Source organism: Natrix helvetica, assembly GCF_964273705.1.
Source record: "Natrix helvetica genome assembly, chromosome: Z".
Lineage (NCBI taxonomy): Eukaryota > Metazoa > Chordata > Lepidosauria > Squamata > Natricidae > Natrix > Natrix helvetica.
The window spans coordinates 61,147,219-61,171,704 of NC_138554.1; the positions used below are offsets into that span (position 1 = coordinate 61,147,219).

General features: G+C 43.4%; 1 protein-coding gene across 7 annotated transcripts in view; it reads left to right on the forward strand.

Annotated features, from left to right (window-relative positions):
• The window catches only part of FHOD3 (formin homology 2 domain containing 3), a 270,970-nt gene that overhangs the window by 211,815 nt on the left and 34,669 nt on the right, over positions 1 to 24,486 (forward strand). For all 7 annotated transcript variants that reach the window (XM_081971408.1, XM_081971409.1, XM_081971411.1 and 4 more), the window contains 2 exons: positions 14,518 to 14,637; positions 21,853 to 22,014. In XM_081971408.1, the coding sequence (XP_081827534.1) occupies positions 14,518 to 14,637; positions 21,853 to 22,014 (282 nt within the window). The remainder of the gene's footprint in view (positions 1 to 14,517; positions 14,638 to 21,852; positions 22,015 to 24,486) is intronic.

A 24,486-nucleotide genomic window follows, 5' to 3' on the forward strand; every position in this document is an offset into this window, starting at 1 on the left:
CCTGCGCCAAAACTCTTTCTGGATGACATTCAGAAGCAGTGCGCCAAGCCAGGTACTTTCCCCATCCCGGGTGGGAATGACAGACACTTCTATAATATGGAGCCTGATTTCTCTCAGCCGTTACAGTTCTGGAGGTGGAAGCTCCTATGGCCGCCCTGGCATCCCCAATGCCCATGGTGGTGAGTGATGTGGTGGACAACCTGAAGGCGGAATATAAGAGGACTGAACTGGCATTGCGCAAGACCTTCCTGGCAGCAACGTGGGCGATTAAGGCCGCTTCTTCTGCATCCTTCTTCAATCGCGCCACGCTGATGTGGCTTGAACAAATGCAGGAGCATGTTCTGGCGCATGATGGGAGACTGCTGCAGGACATCAGCAAGGTCATTGCTGCGACCAAGTTTTCGGCTGATGCAACCTTGAAGTTTGCCTCCAGGGCTCTTTCTTCCTCTGTTTCAGCTAGGCCAGCGATGGCGAACCTTTTATGGTTACAGCGATGCCATAAGTGGGGGAAGCGCAGGGGGGGCGTGTGCGGGCATCCCGCACCCATAATGCAATCTGCGACCCCCCAGTGTGCATGCGCGCACTACAGGTCCTCCCTCCATTTTTACCCTTTTTTAAAGCCATTTTTTCGCCCTCCCCAGGCTCCAGAGGCTTTATAGGACCCCAGGGAGGGTGAAAACAGCCTCCCCCCCCCCCCCAGATGCCCTCCGGAGGCTTCATGGACCTTCAGGAGGCATCCCTGAAGCCTTCGGAGCAGTCAAAACGACCCTCTGAGCAAACCGGAAGTGACTTCCTGTTTGCTCAGAGGGTCGTTTTGAGCTCTGCGAAGGCTTCAGGGACCGTCCGGAGGCTTCCCTGACGCCTTAGGAGTGCTCAAAACGAACCTCCGAGCAAACCGGAAGTCCGTTCCTGAACTTCCGGTTTGCCCGTAGGGCCGGTTTTTTACGCTCTGGAGGCTTCACGGAAGCTCATGAAGCCTCCAGGGGAGCGAGGAGGCTCTTTTCGCCCTCCCCAGGCTCCTATAAAGCTTCTGGAGCCTGGGGAGGGCGAAAAATGGCTTTAAAAAATGCTGAACTCAGCTGGCCAGTGCACACATGCGAGTTGGCCAGCTGACAGGGCAGCGCCTCGCGTGCCCTGACAAATGGCTCCACATGCCACCTGTGGCACGCGTGCCATAGGTTCGCCATCACTGAGCTAGGTGGATGGTGTGGCTCCGGAATTGGCAGGCAGTTGCCAAAGCAAAGTGGAAGCTGGCGGCTGGCCCGTATGTGGGGAAGAAGCTGTTTGGCTAGGTTCTGGATCCAATTTTTATTGAAGATAAGAACAAACATAAGGTTTTGCCTGCCACGACTAAGAAGCAGGAACACAAGTACACACCATATACACACAGGGCACAAGGTACTGACATGGACTATCATTATCAACCTAGAAGTTTTCAGCCACTTCAGGATAGGGGGCAGGATAGGTCTTCCTACAGGGGTAGGTCACAACTTCAGCCCCAGAGTAAGCGGCCCTTTCGGGGAGGGGCAGATACCCCTTCCGCCGGAATCAATAAGCAGATTTGGACGGCTCCCATTGGTGATTGGTTGGAGTTGTTTGCCGACCGATGGGAGAGTATTACATCGGATCTCTAGGTGCTTAATACAGTAAAATTCCTTTCTATTCCTCCGAATTCTTTTCGTATATTCACAGATTCCTCCTCCATGGTCTTCCTGTCCCAGGATCGCAGGTCTAGTCTAGTGAAGCTAGTCAAACAGTGCAGGAGGAAAGGCGTGTGCCCATTGTCACCTTGTCTCAGTTGCTAGGTGTAAAAGTGTGGGGAAAGATGAGGCTTGACAACTGAGGAACGTCCAACTCTATTTTATTACGCGTTTTAACAATAGCAAGCAATACAGGAGAGAAGCCCCTTTCCTTAGCCTGACAGCTATTTATACGAAGAGCTGTCAGGCCAAGGAACCAATCAGGAGCGCAAGTCAGCCCGCCTTCAGTCATGCCGCGCCTGATTGGCTAAGGCGCAGCATGGCTGTTGCTGGCTGACAACAGGGGGAATTCCCCGGTCGTAAGTCGGGGAGGAAAGAATACAATACTCCTTCCCCCCCAGCGAGTACGCATGCGTAGCAGTGGAGCATGCGTAGTCGCTAAGATAGGCTGGGCGGCGACGGACACGCCCAGAACGCCGCAGAACTGGGCAGACCGTCGGAGAAGGAGGTGGTGTCCGTGGGAGCTCCTCCCTGAAGGGAGTGGAGCTCCGGGCGCCATCTTGAAGGCCTACCCCAGCCGGAGGAGGAGGCGGAGACTCAGGAACAGGTAGGCAGGGCCGGGGTGGCGCGGCCGCTGGCGGGCTTGAGTCAGGGAACTTTGAATTGTTGCGAGGGACAGGCTGGCCTGATTGAGGGAAGGCCAAAGTCGGTTGCAACGGCGGAGCTGGTAGCCCAACGGGGGCTGAAACGATGGAGGGCTGTGGAAGGCGGAAGGCGCCTGGAACAGTCTCTGGCGGAACTTCTTGCGGCCTGGGCAACTGCCCCGGCTGGGGAAACGGGTACGGCGCCAACCCCAGGACCTCGGGTGGAATTGGCGAGGCCGACTCTGCGGGGTTGTTGTGTGGATCCAAAGGTTCGCGGCGCCTTAATTGATCCACGTGGCGGCGCCAGTCTGCACCGTCGGCGGTCCGGACCCTGTAAGAGCAGGGGCCGGTTACAAAAGTGACGGTGGCAGGCACCCACTTGATATCCCCGGAGAAAGCCCTAGCCCACACTGGATCGCCCTCACGGAAGGAACGGGGAGGGGGCCCCAGGTTGCTCGGCTGTGCCTCAGAATAGGTTGGGTGCAACCTATCTAAGGTGGTCCGCAGGCGCCGGCCCATCAGCAGCTCAGCTGGGGTTTTGCCGGACAAGGGACATGGGGTGGAATGCTGAACCAGGAGGTAAGCAGCCACCCTCGTGGGCCAGTCGCCCTTGTCCATTCGGCCAAGGGCGTCTTTGGCCGAGCGGACAGCGCGTTCCGCCCGGCCATTGCTGGCCGGATGATAGGGAGCGACGAGGGCATGCCTGATGCCTTGGGTGGCCAGGAAGCCCTGGAACACGGTGGACGCAAACTGAGGACCATTGTCCGACACAACGACGTCCGGCAAGCCGTGGGTGGCAAACAGTCGCGTCAGTGCTCGGACAGTGGCCTCGGCTGTGGTGGAGGTCATGATGATGAGCTCCACCCAGCGCGAGTAAGCGTCCACCACAACCAGGAAAACCTGACCTCGGAAAGGCCCGGCGAAGTCCAGGTGGAGGCGTGACCACGGGCCGCGGGGAATCTCCCACTCCTGCGGCGGGGCCGCCGGAGGCGCTGGACGGGAGACCTGGCAGGTCGAGCACCTGGCAACCCAGGTAGCTATCTCGTCGTCCAGACGGGGCCACCAGACATAGCTGCGCGCCAATGCCTTCATGCGCGCTATGCCAGGGTGGCCCTCATGGAGGCGAGACAGCACCTGGTCACGCAGAGTGGGTGGAATGATCACCCTGTCTCCCCACAGGAGGCACCCACTGTGAAGGGACAGCTCTAACTGCCTGGCCTTGTAGGGGCGGTGGCCGTCGGGCACCGGCCCCCCAGGCCACCCCCGCAGAACCCAGGTCATCACCTGGGAGAGGGTGGGGTCGGCCAGAGACGCTGCTGCCACATCGCCCGCAGAGAGCGGCAAGGCCAGGTCTGCAATGGCCAAAACAGACAGGCAAGGCACTGTCTGAGGATCGGAGACGGGCAAGGGGCAGCGGGGGGTGGCCTGGGGGGCCGGTGCCCGACGGCCACCGCCCCTACAAGGCCAGGCAGGCTGTCACAATCTGGCGCGGAGGTCGCGGATTGCGGCGTCTCTGTAGTTCTGCCAGGCGAGCCACAAGTTCTTCCTCTTCCTCAGCCGGGCTCGGAATGGGCACCAGCTGATCAATGAGGCAGGTCTGCGCTGGGGAAGGGTGAAACGGGTGGCGGTCCATCTCAGCGACGGATTGCTCCGACAACTCCGCCGCTCGTGCATCAGCGACCGCCTCTGACAGGGTGATTTCTGGCCGGGCCAGGAGACGCCTCCTCAGCCGTCGGTCCCTGATGCCGCTGACGAATTGTTCAACCAGATTGTCCTCCAAGTCAGGGAACTCGCAGGGAATGGCTGTGGTCCGCAAGGACTGGAGGAACTGGCTGACGTCTTCGTGCGGCTTCTGGACGCACTGGCGGAAAGCGTATCGCCTGGTGATCTTCGATGGGGTCGGGGCGTAATGTCCCTTCAGCTTGGCCATCAGCGTGTCCCAGTCGAGGTCGTGGACTGGCACAGGGGCTGCCAACGCCCGGGCGGCGTTGAACATCGGGGTTCCGCAGCTACTGAGGAAGAAGCTGCACTTCTCCTCCATCGGAATACCCCGTTTTCCGTTGGCTCGCAGGAAGCACTCAAAACGCTCCAAAAACCCCGTCCATCCTTCTCCGTCGGTGCCGAAGGGAGCGAACGGGGGCAGTGAAGACATAGCGGCTTGGAGTTGTGCGGCTCGGGGAGCTAAACTCAAGCGGCTGTGTAGCAGAGGTCGGGTTCCGTCAGGGTCGTCGCCTCAGCAGGATCCCACCTTCGTCGCCAGTGTAAAAGTGTGGGGAAAGATGAGGCTTGACAACTGAGGAACGTCCAACTCTATTTTATTACGCGTTTTAACAATAGCAAGCAATACAGGAGAGAAGCCCCTTTCCTTAGCCTGACAGCTATTTATACGAAGAGCTGTCAGGCCAAGGAACCAATCAGGAGCGCAAGTCAGCCCGCCTTCAGTCATGCCGCGCCTGATTGGCTAAGGCGCAGCATGGCTGTTGCTGGCTGACAACAGGGGGAATTCCCCGGTCGTAAGTCGGGGAGGAAAGAATACAATACTAGGAAAGATGATTTCTTATGTAGATCTTGTTCCCTGGGCTAGGCTCCATGCTAGAACTTTCCAGTGGTTTCTACTCCCGTACCAAAGGAGCAAACGCAGCGCCTCTCCTTTTCAGGTTTGAGTACGCCCCCAAGTGAGGCTCTCCTTAAAGTGCTGGGTTTCCCCAGCACTAGCTAAGGGGTGTGTGTTTAGGGAGCCAGAGAGGCTCACTATGACCATGGATGCGAGCCTTTATGGCTGGGGGGCGTTGCTGGGGACACAGCTGGTCTCAGGGTTGCTGGTCTCCTTAGGATCTTACACATAACAAACTGGAGCTGCGGGGAGCTCATCTGGCCCTTTGACACTTTCAGGCCCTTGTAAAGCAAAGACACGTCCTACTTCTGACGTGGCTACGAAGGCGCATGTAAACAGACAGGGAGGAACTCACTCTGGGTGGAATCTCAGCGCCTGGGCCATTGGGCAGAGAGCACCTGTTGTCCATCAAGGCAGAGCACATATCCCGGGACGCCAATCACCAAGCGGACTGGCTCAGCAAGGCCATGGTGGACCAGATGGAGTGGCAGCTGGACCAGGAGCTGTTCGAGGAGATTTGCAGGAGATTTGGATGGCCAGAGGTAGACCTCTTCGCATCTCCAGAGAACGCCCAGCTCCCCAGGTTTTTCACATGGTTCCCAACTCGGGGAGCAGAGGGGAGCAGTGCCTTATGCAGCAAGTAGCCCCAGGGCTTGCTTTAGGCATTTCCCCCACTTCCACTGATCCTAGGGGTGTTGAGGAAGATAGTGACGGAAGGGTCGGAGGTAATCATGGTCGCCACGCAGGCCTTGGTTCGCGTCCATTGCCAAACCCTGAAGGATCCCACAAGAGAAGATCTCCCTTCACCAGGGGGTCCTGGTCCATCCGGAGCCTTAGTGGCTCCAGTTGACCACTTGGTATTTGAAAGGGAGATCTTGAGGGAAGCGATGTTCTCCTTACGGGTGATGCGAACCGTTGTGGCCTCTAGACACCCAGCCACGACCAGGATTTACAACACCTCGTGGTCCACTTTTTGTGATTGGTGCCGTAAGGTGCATTTGGACCCCAAATGTCCCTCACTCCCTAATATCCTGGAATTCCTCCAGGACAGGTTGGAGAGGAGTTTGGCCCATAACACGCTTCGGAAACAAGTCTCAGCCCTGTCAACTGTCCTGGTCCTGGACAGTTGGGAGAGCCTGGGCCGTCATCCGGTGGTGAAGAGATTTCTAAAAGGGGTGGCTAACCTCCGGCCCCCGGTAGTTCACAGATTCCCCTCTTGGGATTTGTCCACGGTCCTCCTGGCTCTTGTGGATCCCCCCTTTGAACCTCTAAGGACAGTTTCCTTGCAGTTCCTTACCCTAAAGGTGGTCTTCTTGGTCACCATCGCGTCTGCAAGGAGGATCTCTGAGTTGGGTGCTCTCTCTGTCAGGGAGGACCTTTGTATTTTCCAGCCTAACACCGTCGTGCTGAGGCTTGGCCCTGTTTTTATCCCCAAGATAAATTCCTATTTTCATAGGGCTCACGAGTTAATTCTCCCAGATTTTTGCCCCAATCCCACTCATAGGAAGGTGAACTCGTGGCACAAGCTGGACGTGCGGAGAGCTCTCCGTATTTACATAAAGAGGATGGCGTCCTCCAGGAAGATGAAGGCGCTGTTTGTCTCTTTCCAGCCTTCTGCCATTGGGTCAAGGGTGTCTCCCTCTACCATTGGGCAGTGGTTAAGGGCTTGTGTTGCCCGAGCCTATGAGGCAAGAGGTAAGCCAGTGCCACAGGATAACGGCTCATTCAACTAGAAGCGCGGCCACAACAGCTGTGTGGAACACTCAGGCACCGTTTGGGGATATTTTCAGAGCTGTGACGTGGGTTTCCCCATCACCTTTTATTAAGCATTATAGATTGGATGCTTTTGCATCTGCCGAGGCATCATTTGGTCATTGGGTGCTTCAGGGAGTTCATGCTCCCTCAGGTACCACGGACCAGTGAGTTCCTGCCCTAAGGACTGCTGCTTTGGTATATCCCACTTCTGGACCCTCCTGCGCCATAAGCTGGAGAAGAAACATTGGTCTTACCTGAATGTTCTTCTCAGCGTGGTGCAGGACGGTCCAGATCCCTCCTTTGTTTGTTATTTAGTTAGGTCCATGTTCCCGGGGCTGTTAATGCTGCGGGCAGGGCCTGTTCTTCTTTTGTTTCTCTAGTTGGAGCTGCGCCTCGTCGGAATTGGAAGTCAGCAGGGAAATCTGGAGGCGTGGCTTCAATTCTGACTCAGTCTCTTGGGCAAATAAGGATTGAACAACCCATTCCTGGACTGTCCTGCGCCACGCTGAGAAGAACATTCAGGTAGGACCAACGTTCCTTTCCTCAAAAAGTAATGATCGTATTTCCTTATTTGCATAGCTGAAGCACAATGAACAGTAGATGAGCTGAAATGAAAATAATATTAGGAAATAACCTTTCATCTAAGTGCCTTATCAAGTATCTTAACTATTGCATCCCATTGGCTTTCATTTAATCATATCCACATAATTATCATGTCATGCAGGTAGCTTATTGATCAGCATGTCTTGAAGTACTGAATCAAATGCTTTGTTGAAGTTAAGGTATATTAGAATGTTCCAAAATCTGGAAAGTGTGGAAAGATTTAATCAATCAGTTTGTTACAATTCTAAAGCCAGATACAATAAAATACCTAATAAAATAAAACAGAATAAAAATATTGTGTATAAACAAAGTAACATTAAGTACAAATCATATTCCTTACCTGAAAATTTCTCCAAAATCAGATAAATGAAGTCTTCCTAGAATTCTTATATATTATAGGCTTAGTATTAGTAACACATGGCTTAGAGTTTCTATTGAGCCGTTACCACGGAGACATAATATAAGTTACATAATAGTACCCTTAAAACTTCCAAAGAGGGCTCTGAGGACAATGCATCCAGCCTGCCTAAAGTGAAGGCCTTACAAAATTTCAGAATCATAATAAATAGGGGAGTGAAGCAAAACCTTTTGGAAGAATATAATAAGTATTGGGTGCGGCATCTTATTTAAATTTTTGGGAGCTTAAGTTTGTTGTTTGAGGGCAGTTGTAACATTATCAAACCTAATGAACATGGACTTTCAAAAGAAGCTCAGTAAATCAATTTTTATCTAGAGATATTTTTAAGCTATGATGATTTAAAAGGGAACAAATGTATTGGAAATATGATTAACTTCAGAAAAAAGATAACAAGAAGAAACAATTCTCTAGCATCCAATAAACCTGTCCCTACACATAAAATAGCATTTTGTATACTTTTTGGAATCTCAATATTGGTTTGAATAAACTTATTTTGACTAGTTTCAAGAAAGTTAAGCTTTGCAAAAGGATAAATTTGAAAGCCATAAATACGGGAATACCTTAGTTTGGTAAGCCTTATCTTGGCTCACCTACTTAACCTCAAGTAAAATAAAAATAAATTTAAAAATCAGATGCAAAATCAGAATATGGAGAGACTCCTCCGAAAAAATGCATGGCAAAGCAATTCCTTCTTACGGTACAAACTATTATCTTAGCAGCTATAAAATCTGAAATCGCTGAAAACATATTTTGAGATCCTTATTTAAAAATATAAAGCTGAACGCACCATTTCCATTAAGATTTATGCAGAAACTCCAAGTAGACAACAAACATATAACAAAAGGCAACTTGTTAAAATAAAACACAATGATGAAATTGCGCTTCAGACAAGATACTGTAGAATGATCTCTGTATCTCTCTGGAAAGTCTTAATATTGGACTCTGGGATTTCAAGAGAGTAATTATAGCCTCCCTAGAACAACATACTGACTGTCAATGCAGAGAGTCTGGCAATAATTATTCTTGACTATACAATGACCGCATTGTTTTCAAGATATGCTTAGATTAATCTTTTTATCATATGATGTAGAAACTATTATCCTGTGTGCACAATTATTAGGCAAGTGAGTATTTTGACATATCATCATTTTTATAGATATTTTCCACTTTCAAGCTGTATAAACTTAAATGCTTAGTGGATATAAGTATATCAGGTAATGTGTATTTGTGTAATGAGGGCCTAATTGTACAAATTATGTAATTTGTGGCCTAAGGAGATCAACACCCTATATCAAGGTGTGCATAATTATTTGCCAGCTTCTTTTCTTCAGGCAAAATGGGCCAAAAAAGAGATTTAACTGACTCTGAAATGTCAAACATTCTAAAAGGCCTTTCAGAGGGATGCAGTACTCTTGAAATTGCTAAGATATTGGAGTGTGATCAAAAAATCATCAAACATTTTGCTGCAAATAGTCAACAGGGCCACAAGAAACATGTTGAGAAAAAATGATGCACATTAACTGCCAAAGATTTGGAACAGGGTGGTGGCCGTGCAACTCATTGCCTGCCAGTGCCCTCAGGGCCAAACCCAGGCAGGAGAACGGCAGCAGCCAGAGGAATGGCGTCGCAGCCGAGCTGGAGGCTTCTCGGCGTGAAAGGTGGGGGGCAAGCAGGTAGTGGCTCCTGGGTAAAGCTGGAGCCGGGAACGGCGCATTCCCCAACCCAGTCAAGACGGGCGGCAGCTCTTGGGCCTTGGGGAATGGTGCGTCCCTGGGCCCCAGCACCAAGCCAAGGCAAAAGGCGAGCAGGCAGCATGCATTGCTTATCTTTGGTGAGCTGAGTAGGCGAGGTGACTGGTGAGGCGATTAGCTGGGCCGTGTGGCGAAGGCAACATATATAGGGCTGGGTGGAGCGAGCGACTAGAAGTGACGAGCTGCCGGAAGGAAGGGGTGAGTGGTGACCGGGCGAGCATGGGCGGGACCAATCAGGGGTGATTTTTACTGATTCAAATCGTCCCTACTAGTTCGCCCAAACCAATCAAATTTTACCCCTGAATTGTGCACACACTGAAGGTTAGCAAGTATCTAAATATTAAAGGCAGAATGTGAGTGGGAGGACGGTTGTTTTTTAGTTTTATCCAACATTTATCTGCACTTCAATTTTCAAGGATTTGTACTGTTTTTATTTATTTTATTTTATTGAAAAGAGACAAAACTAAATTAACCTAAAACATTGAAAACATGTGAATAGAAAAGAACAATAACACCTATTATTTCCATCTAGTTAATCACTGACAAATTTATTACAACAATAGCTTCCCCCTTGCAAAATAGGTCCAAAATGTATAAGCTTGTCCATCTACTTACACCCAACTGACATGTCATACATTACATATACAGAAAAAATAGTTGTTAAATCTAAATAAAGTTAAAATTCAAAGCAATCTGTTATAACTTTGTTATTGTAATTTATTTATTATTTAGCACAAATTGCTCTAGTCATTATCTCTAAGACAGGAGGAAAAATACTGGTTTTTCATTAGGAACTTTCCCAACAATTACATCTCATTTCCAAAGTTCATAAGTCTCTGTTATAAATATCTCTGCAACATCCATTGTTGAATAATTCTCCTTGACAACACAACATTTCTCTTGCCTAGAAAGGCCACTCAATCTGTTATCTCAAATTTTTTTGTTTGTATTCTTTTCAATCTTTTCTAGCAGCTCTACATCTTTCAAATCAAACATTTTCTTCTTCTCATCTTACAGCAACAGATCAGATTTCAATTCCTCAAATTGCAAATCCTCAAATTGCAAATTGTTATTTCCTGCTTTTGGATACCATCTTAATTTTGCAGAACTGTTATTGACCCATCATATTTTGTGTATATATCTTCAAATAAAGCCTGGATGTTGGCATAAAAAGTATGTTGGAGAACATTCTTTTTTGAATTGCCTCTCAAAAAGTTTGTGTCCTTTTAGAGGCATTAGAAACACTTCTTTTCAAGTACAAGAGAAGCAAATAAGATGTAATAGCTTCCACAGGGAAAGATGTTTTTCCTCCCCACAGTTAAAGAATGGGGAATTTTCCCATTAAAAAATTAAGAGATCAATATTATGACCCTTTTTTTTAAAAAGGAAAAAACTAGAAAGAGCAAATTTTATAGTATAATCCTGTGTAAATGTAAATCCCACTGCTACTTCCTTAAAGCTAAAAAATAGTTTAAATTTTGATAATAAACAGTGAAAGAACAGGAGGGGAAATTAAAAAGTCCAGCAAGAAGTAATAAAGTAGGGCAGAAGTCAAGTAGTCATAAATCAAAAGATTGCAAAGCTTCAAAAAGTGCAATTAAAACTCAGCCGTGCTTAAGAAAAATAAGTATCTGAAGGGAAAACCAGCAAGAGACCAAACCTTCCAATCATTCTTTGCCAAGAATTGCAGGCATTCAGGCCCCCTTTGTGCATGATCGTCAAAAGAATGACATGGGTCCTTCCTAGTCTCCCCTTCAAAAAACAGGGAACAAAGCCACCAAATAAACTTTGTTGGCAAAATCAACTGTTCTTCAGAGGAAGAACACAACATCAAGAGGGAGGGGAGTTCTCTAGGATTTCTAAAATACAGTAAAACCTAAGAAAGTTCACCACCAGGAGACTGAACAAAAGTGGTCAACATACAGAGGTAGTCAACATATGTAAGTACTGTGCTGATATGTATACTTGCACATGCATGTGCAGAAGAGTCCTGGCGGTTGGGCGGAGCCTCCCGCCGCCACTACTACCAGTTTGCCCGATCCAGGCTGAATCAGGAGCAACCCACCTCTGATGTAGCGTATGTCCTGTCTACGAAAATTAGGCCAACTTAGGGAGATGGTCAACTATGGAGGTTTTACAGTATAATACACAGAAATGCAGTCATCAGTGAGACTTCAGCATTTTAGGATGCAATTCATCTTTTCCTGGAGATTCCATTACAGTCTTTCAATGAATGTCAGGCTTTTGCTGTTATTTCCATTAATTTGTATGTCAACACTTAATTTAAAATTTGCAGGACATAAACCAAAAAAGAATACCAAGAGAGACACCAGAACTTTAATATATTTTTTTAAAAAATTATGATTTTTATTATTAAGAATCAATCTTTGATCATAAACTTGCAGTTAAAACACAAATCACAATTAATTAGGATTAAGAAGAAAAAAAAGTTTAAAAAATCAGAAGAAATACTACAGCATATTATACAAACTATAAAACAATACTTAGTTATGGTCAAGGAAATAAAATCAGATTAATACAATAATAACTTAAGATAAAACAAGTAAAAATAACCAGGAAATTTAGTAAATAATAAAGATAATAATGTCTGCCAAGAAGAGGCACTTCAGAAAAGTTGTTCTATTATTTCAGTGATCTCTCACTGGAATAGGCATACTCTGTTCAAAGGGGATGTTTTAGTATCTCACTTCAGTAATGGCTTTCAGAAAATCTGGCTAAGTATCAAGCACTTCTGAATTTTGGGATTGTTATGCGACTAAGATACCTAGCTGGTTGGGGAACATGTGCAGAGTGGCTCAAGAAGGTATTTCAGGGTAGAACTGAAAAGTCTACTTGCAGTTGTGAATTAGCTAGTGCATGTTAATAGCCCATCAAAGTGAAAAGCCATAAAGGTACAAGTTACAGTTTGCATTGTCTACCACTGGGAAAACTGAAAGCTTTCAATTATAGTTAAAGGGGCTGAGCAAGCTGGAAAATAGGAGAGCTTACGCCAGTAGGAAAAGTAATGGATGGAAGGTGATCAAAGAGAGATCTAATCTAGAATTAAGCACCAATCTCCTGACAGTGAGAAAGATTAATCAGCGGAACAGTTTGCTTGCGGACGTTGTAGGTACTCTATCACTGGATGTTTTCAAGAAGAGCTTAGGCAGCCATTTGTCCCAAATAGTATAGGGCAGTGATGGCGAACCTATGGCATGCGTGCCACAGGTGGCACACGGAGCCATTTGTCAGGGCAGCGCCTTGCGTGCACGCTGGCCAACCCAGAATTAAGGAGAAATGTCTTTACGATGAAAACAATCAATCATTGGAACAGATTGCCTGTAGAAATTGATAATGCTCCATTACTGGAAGATTTCAGGAAGAGATTGAACAGTCATTTGTCCAGAACTGTATAGGGTCTCCTGATTGAGCTGGTCATTCACTATAATATCTCCAAGATCACTTCAACTCGGTTGTTCTAACTTGCTCCCGTCCTCTCATCTAGATCATTGATGACAATGTTGAAGAGCATTGGGCCCAAAACAGAACCTTGAAGTACCCCACATCCATAAAAAGTAGTTCCAGTGAGAACTATACATTGAGTGTGATTGATCAGCCAACTGTGAATCCCTCTGGTGGTGGTATTGTCTATTCCAAATTACTCCATCTTACCAGAAAGTTGGCTGTGGTCTACTTTGTCAAATGCCTTACTGAAATCCAAGTAAACTACATCATAGCATTTCCTCATCCATTCATTTAGTCACTTTATCAAAGAAGGCAGTAAGATTTATCTGACATCATCTGTTTTTAACAAACCCACATTGGCTTATAGTGCAGTATAGTGTAGATGCTCAGAAATTCACTGCTTGATTATCTTTTCAGAATTTTCCCATATTGATATCAACCTGATTGGTGTAGTTTCTACCTGAATCCACCTTTACTTCTTCTTGAAGATTTGGAATCACATCAACTGTTTCCAGTCCTCTGTCATGTCCTCCATGTTCCAGGAAGTCTGAAATATTTTGTTCAGTGGTTCTGAGCTTACATCTGCCAGTTCTTAAGTACCTTAGAATATAAATCATCCTGTCTTGGTGATGATTTACCCTCATCTAAAGTCGATAGGTTGTCTTTTACCAATTTCTTGCCTATTTTGACTTGCATTTCTGTTCTGTCTCCCATTGTGCTACTGTTGATAGGTTGGACCATTGTTGTTTTTTCCTTTTTCATGAAGAGAGATGGAAAGAAAGAATTAAGCAATTCCACTTTCTCTCTGCTGCCAGTCACCTTCTTGGCATTTTCTCCCATTAGTATCCCAATCATTTCCTTGATTGTTAACATATTTAAAGAATGTTTTTTTTGTTATTTTGCCATTTGATTCATGCCTTAATCATTCTGAGCCTTAGTCTTCATGCTTGCAGATTTGTGTTACAACACCTCGACTTATTACCACAATTAAGCCACAAGTTTCCATTTTATGACCTTTCTTACCATAGGTGTTAAGTGAATCACTTTAGTTGTTAATAATACAGTTGTTAAGTGAATCTGGCTTCCACATTTGCTTTGCTTGTCAGAAGGTTGCAAAAGGTGATGGTCATGTAGACCATGGGACACTGCAATCATTATAAAATATGAGCCAATTGCCAAACATCCAAATTTTGATCACATGATCATGGGGATGCTGCTATGGTTGTATGAAAAATAGTCATAAGCCACTTTTTTCAGTGCCAGTATAATTTTTAAACAGTCACTAAACAAATAGTTGCAAGTTGAAGACTACCTGTATTTGCTGATATTCTGTTGTCATACATGTCCTTTTTGTCCCTCAGTTTGTGAGAGATCTTGGTGCAACCATGCTGGGCTCATCAAGTGTATTTTGTTTTTCTTTCTCTTTTTTTATTTTGGCCTTCAGTTTATTTTGATAGAATCATCCTTTACCTGAAAACAATTATTCACTGTTAAATGAAAGTTCCTGTTCATAAGATTTAATTGATATAAAAATATTTCCCATGTTTTTATTTTTTGTTAATGACAGGAGATTGCAGAACCACTTTTGGACCTGAAGGAAGGAATGGATCAGCTAGAGAACAATGCTACCTTTGGATTTATTCTTTCTGCTCTCTTAGCTATCGGGAATTTTCTCAATGGAACCAATGTAAGTAGCATTGCATTGAAAAAAATATTTACATTATATAATTATTTATTTAGCAAAACTAATTTAAGAAAAATAGTCATTCAATAGTGTATGATAAGTATGTAGTAAATCTAACTATTAACTAATTCTTATTAACCAATATTTTCACAATTCTACAATGGCAAATGAAAATAAGTGCAAACATCATAAGGAAGAAAACACAAATAGACGTTGTTGTTGTTGTTGCTGTTGTTGTTGTTGTTATGATGATGATGATGATGTGGTTAATCTTTGGTGAGATTCACAGCCTTTGGGGCTGGTTGGTAGCCTAACAGCTCGAGTCCTAACCAAGGACCCTAGGAACTGTTAATGTAATGTCGGAGGATATAAGTTGTTCCAAGTAGGGTGGTTTTTTGTAGAGTCAGAATGTTCAATTCAGGTAAATTTAGGATTTTCAAATAGTGAGGTAGCCCTTTAGGTATTGCTCCAAGGGCTCCAATTACAATTGGGACAACACATGATTTCTTTTTCCACAGTCTCTCAACCTCAATTTGCAAGTCCTGGTATTTTGTGATATATTTTTTTTAAAACAAAGTTTTATTGTTTTTTAAAAAATTTACAAGGAAAAAGGTAGTGGAAAGGTATACAAATTTTGGCAGTTGCAAAGTGTGGTAGGTGCCCCCTCCCTCCAAACTCATAGTATACATCTGAGTATAGGTCATTAATACATAGTCATATATAATCAGCATATTAATTCTATTGGTACTTTCAATCAATTTAATACATAGTAATATATAATCCACATGTTAATTCCATTATTACTTTCGGTCGGTTTATATCAACGAGATTTTCTTATTCATTTTTGTGATCTGAGCTTTCTTGGTATTGCCCCTTCTCCCCCTGCCGGCAGAGCTCCGGCCCCTCCCGTGTCCTGCATATCCGTTGTAGGATCTTCTGTTTTTTCTAGGTGTATTTTGTTTTTTTCCATAAAGGCCTGTGCCTCTATGGGTGTGTTAATTCTAATTCTTGTCTCCTCCCAGAATATCAACATACCTTCAGGCATCAACCATCTAAACCACACCCCCTTCTGGTATAATTTATTCGCTAATTGCGAATAATTTTTCCTTTTTTCCCTAATTTTCTTGGGGATCTGCTTCAAGATAGTTATTTCCCTATCGTGGTATGTCAGGGCTTGCCCCCTTTGTACACCCAGAATTTCGTCTCTTGTGCTTTTTCTAAGAAATTTAATATGTACCTCCCTGGGTACATTGTGTGTTCTGGCATAGGCTGAATTCACTGTATAAACCAGATCTATCTCCCATTCCATCTGTTGTTTTTCTTTGTGGGTATATTCAGCCAAGATGTTTATCATGATGTCCCTTATATTTTCATCATCTGCTTCCATCACGTTTTGAAATCTAAGATAAAAGGACATTCTCTCAAATTCTGTGTTTTTTTTCTTGCTGTTTATCTTCAATTCGTGCATCACCAGGTATTGCAATGTCAATGAACCATACTTTTTTCTTTTCAATTATTGTTATGTCAGGTGTGTTGTAGGCCAAGTGTCTGTCAGTCTGGATTCTGAAGTCCCACAAGATTTTGCCTTTCTCATTCTCTAAAACCTTTTCAACCTGATGGTCCCAGTGGTTTTTGCTGTACTCAAATCCAAACTTTTTGCACAATTTCCAGTGAATAATCTTAGCAACGCGGTCATGGCATTGTAGGTAGTCAGTTTGTGAAATTTTGCTGCACTCACTGATCAAGTGGTTGACTGTCTCATCTTTCTCATTACAGAGGCGACATTTGCTGTTGGTGGTAACATGTTGAATTTTTGCCTTCATGCAGTTTGTGGCTAAGGCTTGTTCTTGAGCTGCCAAAATAAAGCCTTCTGTTTCTTTTTTCAGTACTCCTGATCTTAACCAGTTCCAAGTTAGTTTTTGGTCAGCTTTGCCTTCAATACTTTTCAAGTATTGGCCATGCATAGCTTTGCTTTTCCAATTTTCAGCTCGCTTCTCAATTATTTATTTCTTATATTCAGCTTTTAACTTAGTTGTCTTCAAAAGGCCTCCTTTATTTACTTCCTTAATCATTGGTTCTTCACTTTTCTGGATGTAATCATTCAAGCTGTGTCTTTCTTCTTCCACAGTCTGCTTTACTTGTAGGAGTCCTCAACCACTCTCTGCTCTTGGTAGATACAATCGGTCAACATCACTTTAAGGGTACAAAGCATGATTCATTGTCATAAGCTTGCTTGTTTTTCTGTCCAAATTGTCCAACTCTGGGTCCAGTCAATTATTCCTGCAGAGTATCGAATTACAGGTATAGCCCAGGTATTTATGGCTTTTATGATGTTTCCTCCACTCAGTTTGTACTTTAATATCTTGCGAATTCGTCAAATGTACTTGGCTGAGGTTAATTCCTTGACTGTATTATGCATTAAGTCAGAGACCTTTAAAATCCTCAATTACCTTGTAGCCTTCTTCTGGTTTTACTGCCTTTATCATTTCTTCATTCTCAAGTTGTATTCCATCATCTTCTAGGACCTTTCCTGCCTTGGTTGCCATTGTTGCACATTTGTCAATTCCAAACTGCATACCAATGTCTTGGCTAAATTCTCTTGTGCCTTCAATTAATAAATTCAGTTCAGCTTTTGTTTTACCAAACAGCTTCAAATCATCCATGTACACCAAGTGGGAAATTTTCCAGTCCTTTCTTTGAAGTTTGTATCCACAGTTCACCTTCTTCAAAATGGTTGTCAGTAGTAGCATTGAGAGTATAAAAAGTAGGGGTGAAAGGGAATCACCCTAGAAAATGCCTCATTAAATTTCAATTTCACCCAGTTCTTCTCCATTAGCCATAAGCTTCGTTTTCCAGAGGTTTATTGAAGTTTCCATGAATTTTTGTATGTTGCTGCTGATGCCAAAGATTTTCAGGCATTTCTTGATCCAGCTGTGGGGAACTGAATTATTATTATCATTATTATTATTATGCTTTTTCTTCCCTCTTTCTCTCTCTGCCTTGAGCTTCTGTTCAGTTGTTTAAGATTGTGGGATGTGGCATAAAAAGATGATAGCACCTTTCACTCTGAAGTCAGTACAGGCCCTCTACTTCAGCTATTCGGTCTTTTAAATCAAAGCCAAGAACTTCTACCTCCTTTAGTTGAGGCTATTAATTGACACAGAATTGGCACCTGCCACAATGTGGTTCTCGAAGTACTTTTCCATTTAGTACTTATGAAAAAGCTTCTACATGGAGGGAAAATTGAAAGTGATAAGCAGAAGAGTTATCTAAAGCATGTCTGGGATAAAATGAAGAATGGATGTGTTCAAAGATGAAGACCTCCAAGGTCCCTTCCAACTCTACTATTGTATTGTATTGTATTGTATTGTATTGTATTGTAAAGCTTTCAGGTTCAATACCGCACCATGTGGCAAAAAGTATGAAGCATATTTACTTCTTCACTCCTACTGAATGCACAGATGTCACTCAGCAGCATTTTTTAAGGTTCCTAATAAAGAAACCTGACCAGAAGATTGTCTACTCAACTTTTGTGATGAATTCACTCAGAATCTGAGTAGAGTTCCCAATTGGTGTCATGTTTGAGTTGTATGGAAATATAAACTTTCTAAGTAATTAGAAAAGTAAATGATTTTTTTTCCAGTAATTAAACAAATAAACCAGAAGGATAATCATTGCTCAGAGTTAACTTGCCAAATCTAGCTGAGATGATAGCAGATTCTTGAGAAGTTATATGGGACCAGTTTGTTCCTGTGGATCTTGAAAGAATTTGATAACCCTTTACTAGGGGATTATACCCTGACCTACTTGGTTAATGAAAGCTATAAAAGGTGGCAGAAAGCTGAATAAAGTTAGAAGTGAAAACCACCTTGAGCAAGGTTTTTTTCCTCCATCAATGAAAAAGATAGTAGTGCACCTCCTCCATAAAATCCCACACCTGTTTTGGGTTATCAACTAATCTCTATTTTTTCCATTCTTTAGAGAAAACTGCAGAGGATTATAGATTTGTGGATATGGAAATCCTTTAATGAAACAAATTTATGTACTCTATTTTCAGTTGGGATTTAGGCCTAGTCATGGGATGAACTGCAAAGTCAACGTTGATATTCTTGTTGGGATTGCAATAGCTGAATTGAATATTTCTTAGTCCTGGTAGATTTTGGCTGCCTTTAGTGCCATGAATATGTTATCCTTTTAGGCCAGCTAAGAAATAAGATAGATGGACCATTCTATTCCATTAAAAAAAGTTAAAGAAGTATTGATCCTTAAATCACAAGCGGTTTATAGGTGCTTCTAGACTGCAGCTTATCACTCTTTTCATTGAGGGGCCTTTGGTGCTCTCTGAGGTTGCTTGTTTTCTTGCAAACGTTTCATTACCCTAACTAGGTAACATCATAAATGCTAGCTGAGAGAGCACCAAGGACTAAGGATTTCAACTCTGAGCTACAAAATATTCTCCTTAATTGGTACTCTTTTCATTTTTTATTAATATTTGAAATAGAATGTATGGTCCTTATCATACAGTTAAATTAACATGACATTCCTTGTTTATTAGTATTTTATAACATTTGAAAAATGAATACTTGATGGCCAAAATTTATTAAATTTTTGGTATTATCTTTTACCCTACCTACCACATTTACTAAAAAATATAAATACTGCAATCAGTGTTATAAGGTTTACTTTTCTCATGAGTGCATTTGGGTGAATATTAGAGGGAAAAGGAATGACATTTCTGTAGGTGTATATTGCATGCCACCCAATCAGCCATGGGAAGTAGATGAACATTTTGCTAGTCAATAAGATGTGCAGGAAACACTGTAATAATGGGGGAATTTAACTACCCTGAAATAACCTGGGGGACAAGTGTTAATCAAACAGATTTGTGACATGCCTAGCTGACAACTTTGTTACTCAGAAGGTAGAGAAAGGAACTATAGAGGGTCAGCAACACAGGATTTAATTCTTACTAATAGGGATGAAATGATAGAAGGGTCAAAATTGTGGGAACTTTGGGGAAGAGTGACTATGTCATAATAGGATTCAATGCAGGCACAGGCAATTGAACAAAGTTAAACTAGTGTTCTAGACTTCAAGAGAGCTGATTTCAACAAACTAAGAGAGAGATTAAGAAGGATTCCAAGGAAATCCAAAATGGAAAAATAACTCAAGATGCTTGGGAAACTCTAAAAATTAGATTATTAAAGCCTAATCAAACACATAGCGCAGAGAAAGAAAAAAGAAAGAAAGAAAGAAAGAAAGAAGAAAGAAAGAAAGAAAGAAAGAAAGAAAGAAAGAAAGAATCAGATGGCACCAGCATAGTTGCATAAAGATCTCTCTGACAAACTAAGAGGGAGAAAAGAACACGTTTAAAAATGGAAAGAGGGACTCATAACTAGAACAGAATATCAACCAATTGTCTGAATCGGCAATGATGGAGTAAGGAACATTAAGACTCAGAATGAGCTAAAACTTGTAAAAATAACAAAAAAAGTTTTCAATATGTAATGAATAAGATGAAAGTCAAGGAAATAATCAGCCTACTAATGGAAGTAGATGTCAAGCACAACTGCTTAATTTCTTCTTTGCCTCCATTTTCATGCAAAAGGAAAATCTATTGTAACTATCAAAAGCACGATGGGAGACAGAAAATGAAAGTAAGTCAAAATAGGCAAGAAATTGGTAAAAGACAACCTATCCATTATAGATGAGTTCAAATTCCCAGAACCAAATGGCTTACATCCCAGAGTTCTGAAGGAGCTGGTAGATGTGATCTCAGGACCACTGAACAAAATTCAGAGCTTCTGACGCTTGGGGAAGTACCAGAGGACTGGAAAAGAGCTGAAGGATTCCAGTCTTCAAGAAGACAAAAAAAAAAGGATCCAGAAATTACAGACCAATTAGGTTGACATCAATACCTGGGAAAATCCTGAAAAAGAAGATCAAGCAGCGGATTTGTGAGTATCTAGAAATGAAAAGGGCAGATGTTAGAAGTCTCATGGCTTTGTTAAAAACAGGTGATTCCAACCAAACTTTATTTCCTTCTTTGATAAAGTAACTAAATTACTGGATGAAGGAACTGCTATGGGTATAGTTACTTGGATTTCAATAAGGCATTTGACAAAATAGACTACAGCCTACTTCTTAGATAAAATGGAATAATCTGGGATAAACAATATCACCACCTGATGGACTTGCAACTAGCTGACCAACTGCATTCAACATGTAATCCTCCATGGAACCATATCTACCTGGAGAGAAGCAAGCTGTGGGTACTTCAAGTTCTGTCTTAGGCCCAGTGCTCTTCAGCATCTAGATGAGGGATTAGAAGGAGAGGTCATCAGATTTGCAGATGACATCAAGCTGGGGGGAACTGCTAACACTTTGGAAGATAAATTCAAGATTCAGGTAGATTTTGACAAACTAGGGCAATGGGCCCTCTCCAGTAAGATGCAGTTCAGCAGTAAGAAAAGTAAGCTCTTGCTTTTAGGCAGGAAAAACAAATGCACAGACCTAGAATATGTGACGTCTGGCTCAACAGTAGTAACTATGAGAGGAATCTAGGTTTCCTACTGCAGAACCACTTAAGTATGAACCAGCAGTATGCTTCAGCTGCCAAAAAAGCCAGTGTACTCATAGACTTCATCAATAGAGGAATAGCATCAAGAGTACAAGATATGGTAGTACTGCTTTAAACTGCAGTAGTGAGGGTACATTTATAATATTGTGTCCAGTTCTGGTCGCATGAGGCAAAAAAGATATTGAGACTTAAGAAAAAGTGCAGAAATGCACAACAAATATAGGCTAACTGTACAATGAACAGTTAATGGAACTGGGTATATCTAGCCTAACAAAGGAAAGGATTAGGGATGACATGATAACTGTCTTCCTGTACTTGAGGGGCTGTCCTAGAGAAGAGGAGGTCCTCTTCTATAAAGCACCCAAGGGCAGGACAAGAAGCAAAGGGAGGAAGTTTGTTAAGGACAGATCCTGGTACTAGGAAAAAATTAACCAATAGAACAGCTTGCTTTTTGGAGTTGTGGGTGCTCCATCAATAGAGGTTTTCAAAAAAAGACTGGACATCCATTTTTCCAAGATGTTATATGGCTCTTACTTTGAGCAGGGGACTGTACTAAAAGACCTCCAATGTCCCTTCTAGTCTATGACTCTATAATGTCAAATATATAATTTATTCTTTTTTTACTTTTCTCCACACAGACTAAAGCCTTTGAACTAAGCTACCTTGAGAAAGTGCCTGAAGTCAAAGATACAGTCCATAAACAATCTCTTCTTCATCATGTATGCACAATAGTGGTGGAAACATTTCCAGATAGCACAGATCTTTATTCTGAAATTGGAGCCGTCACTAGATCAGCCAAGGTATATCATTTAATGCAAAGAAATCTCTAATAGAAGGGTACATTTTATCATTTTATCATTTTTCTCAAATAGTCCTTACAAACTTAGAAATAGGATTGGTTTACATCATTCATCTGTAATTTTTAGATTATAGCATTTTCTTTTTTCTCTTTAATAGATTCCTTGTGTTTTTTAAATATACAGTATTCTTTTAATCTCACGCTGTTTCAAAATTTAATGTTAATAAATTGTCAATTCTAAACTGAATCAACAATCTATTAAATGTTTTCAAAATAAAATGAAAACAGAAAGCAAAATGAAAATTGTTAACAAGTTTATGAAAATGGTAAAAGGCAAAAAGGAAGAAACAAAATCATCCAATTTTTTGTTTCAATCTTCTTGAGAAGAAATATACAGTACTTCTGTAAACGATTGTGGTGACCTGCTTGAAGAAATAAGATCTCCAGATTGAACTTGAAAGGGAATATCACTAATATTGACTTATTTAAAATAGCGACCAAACTTCTAGGGAAATGTATTGATAGTTTGGCCAATCTTCTGTCTGTTAGAGCTGAGAAATCCTGAAGAATAGGTAATTTATTCTCATTTTTTCTATTACTTATTTTTTTTCTAATCACCAAAACTAAATTTAAGTTCCTTTTTTTCTGCTCTGTGCATATAGCATTATAAGGGGTTTCCAATCAGCAATAAAAATAGATTTCTCCTTACTTCTAGATTGCTTCTCTCTTTGATTAGTTTCCATCCACCCATTGCTTCTTATCCTGCTTTCAGTTGCTTTCGAAAATAGATTTGACTCCCTCTTCTTTATGGCAACTCCTTAGACATTGGAACACTTCTCCCAAGTTGGTGGAGACAGTGGTGATGTGTGGGTTAACTCAGACAGTAACCAATAGAACTAAGTCTACCAAAGTGATGTCATCGTCTCTGTGGAGCATGCTCCCACTTTTCTAGACTCAGTTCGATCAGAACTGGCTGTGCTAATCACTTCTCCTCTACAAAACTTAAATATTTGATCATTTTAATTTGAATTTGAACTTAATTGGACTTCTCTGCAAACTACTTCTAAATTGTTCATCTCCATTGGGCTCCTGCTGAAGTTCTCAGCACTCTCAGCAGCCCCTGGGGCTGGAGAGGATTGCCTAGCCTCGCGGTCTCCTGTACACATTCCCTCCCTTCCCCCTGATTCAGAGGGTAATTCGGAAGATGATAGAGGAAGATGCCGAGCTCATCCTGATTGCTCCCAATTGGCCACGCCACCCATGGTATGCAGACCTAATCAATCTGTCTGTGGAGCCTCAGTGGCCTCTACCAATGATTCCGTCCCTCCTCCACCAGGGCTCCCTCCACCACTCCGACCTGCACTGGCTACGACTAACCGCTTGGAGGCTGAGTGGGCGGTCCTGAGGGCGGACAATTTTTCCGAGACTAATCAATACCATTTAGGCCTCCCGCCGCCCAGCTACAAATAAAATCTACGAATCTACAGGGCAGACCTTCGTGGCTTGGTGCCACGCCCGAGGGATAGCCCCCCTGAAGGCTTCAGTAGCCCCACTTCTCGATTTTTTACAACAAGGTCTTAATAAGGGACTTTCACCGAACATTTTACGATGACAGGTGTCGGCTCTCTCTTCTGTTCTATCACTTCACCGGGACGAGCCCATCTCTCAGCACCCTCATGTCCACAGATTCATTAAAGGGGCACCCAATCTCTGCCCTCCGGTCATTCACCGTTTTCCCTCATGGGATCTGACCAAAGTCCTGGACTTCCTTACTGACCCTCCCTTCGAACCTCTCAGGTCGGCAACCTTACATTACCTCACACTTAAGACAGTTTTTCTGGTGGCCATAACCTCTGCACGGAGGATTTCAGAACTGGCGGCCCTTTCCATCCGTCCTGACTTATGTGTGTTCCACACGGACCGAGTGGTACTCCACATCGATCCCACCTTTGTCCCAAAGGTCAATTCAACATCCATCGCTCCCTAGACATCACTCTCCCAAATTTCTGCCCTGCTCCATCTCACAGGCTGGAGCACAAATGGCACAGGCTGGATGTCAGGCGGGCTCTTAAGATCTACATAGCCATGATGGCGGCCTTCAGATGCACTGAAGCCCTCTTTGTATCCTTCCATCCTACCAACAAAGGGCTGAAAGCTTCCCCTTCCATGATTGGCCGGTAGATTAGGTCGGTGATTGCTCAAGCCTACATCACGCTCATCTCACTCCTCCGCCTAACATTACGGCTCACTCCACACGAAGCGCAGCCACGTTGGCGGCGTGGGCACGGCAGGTCTCCGTGGAAGAGATCTGCAAGGCAGCTACTTGTCCACCCCTAATTCATTTGTTAGACATTACAAGGTGGATCGATATGCATTGGCAGATGCTACCTTTGGACGGCGCATCCTTCAACACGTTCTTCCTTCTTCCAGTTCCTAGGCCAGACTCATGCCCTCCCGGGGACACGCCAGCTTT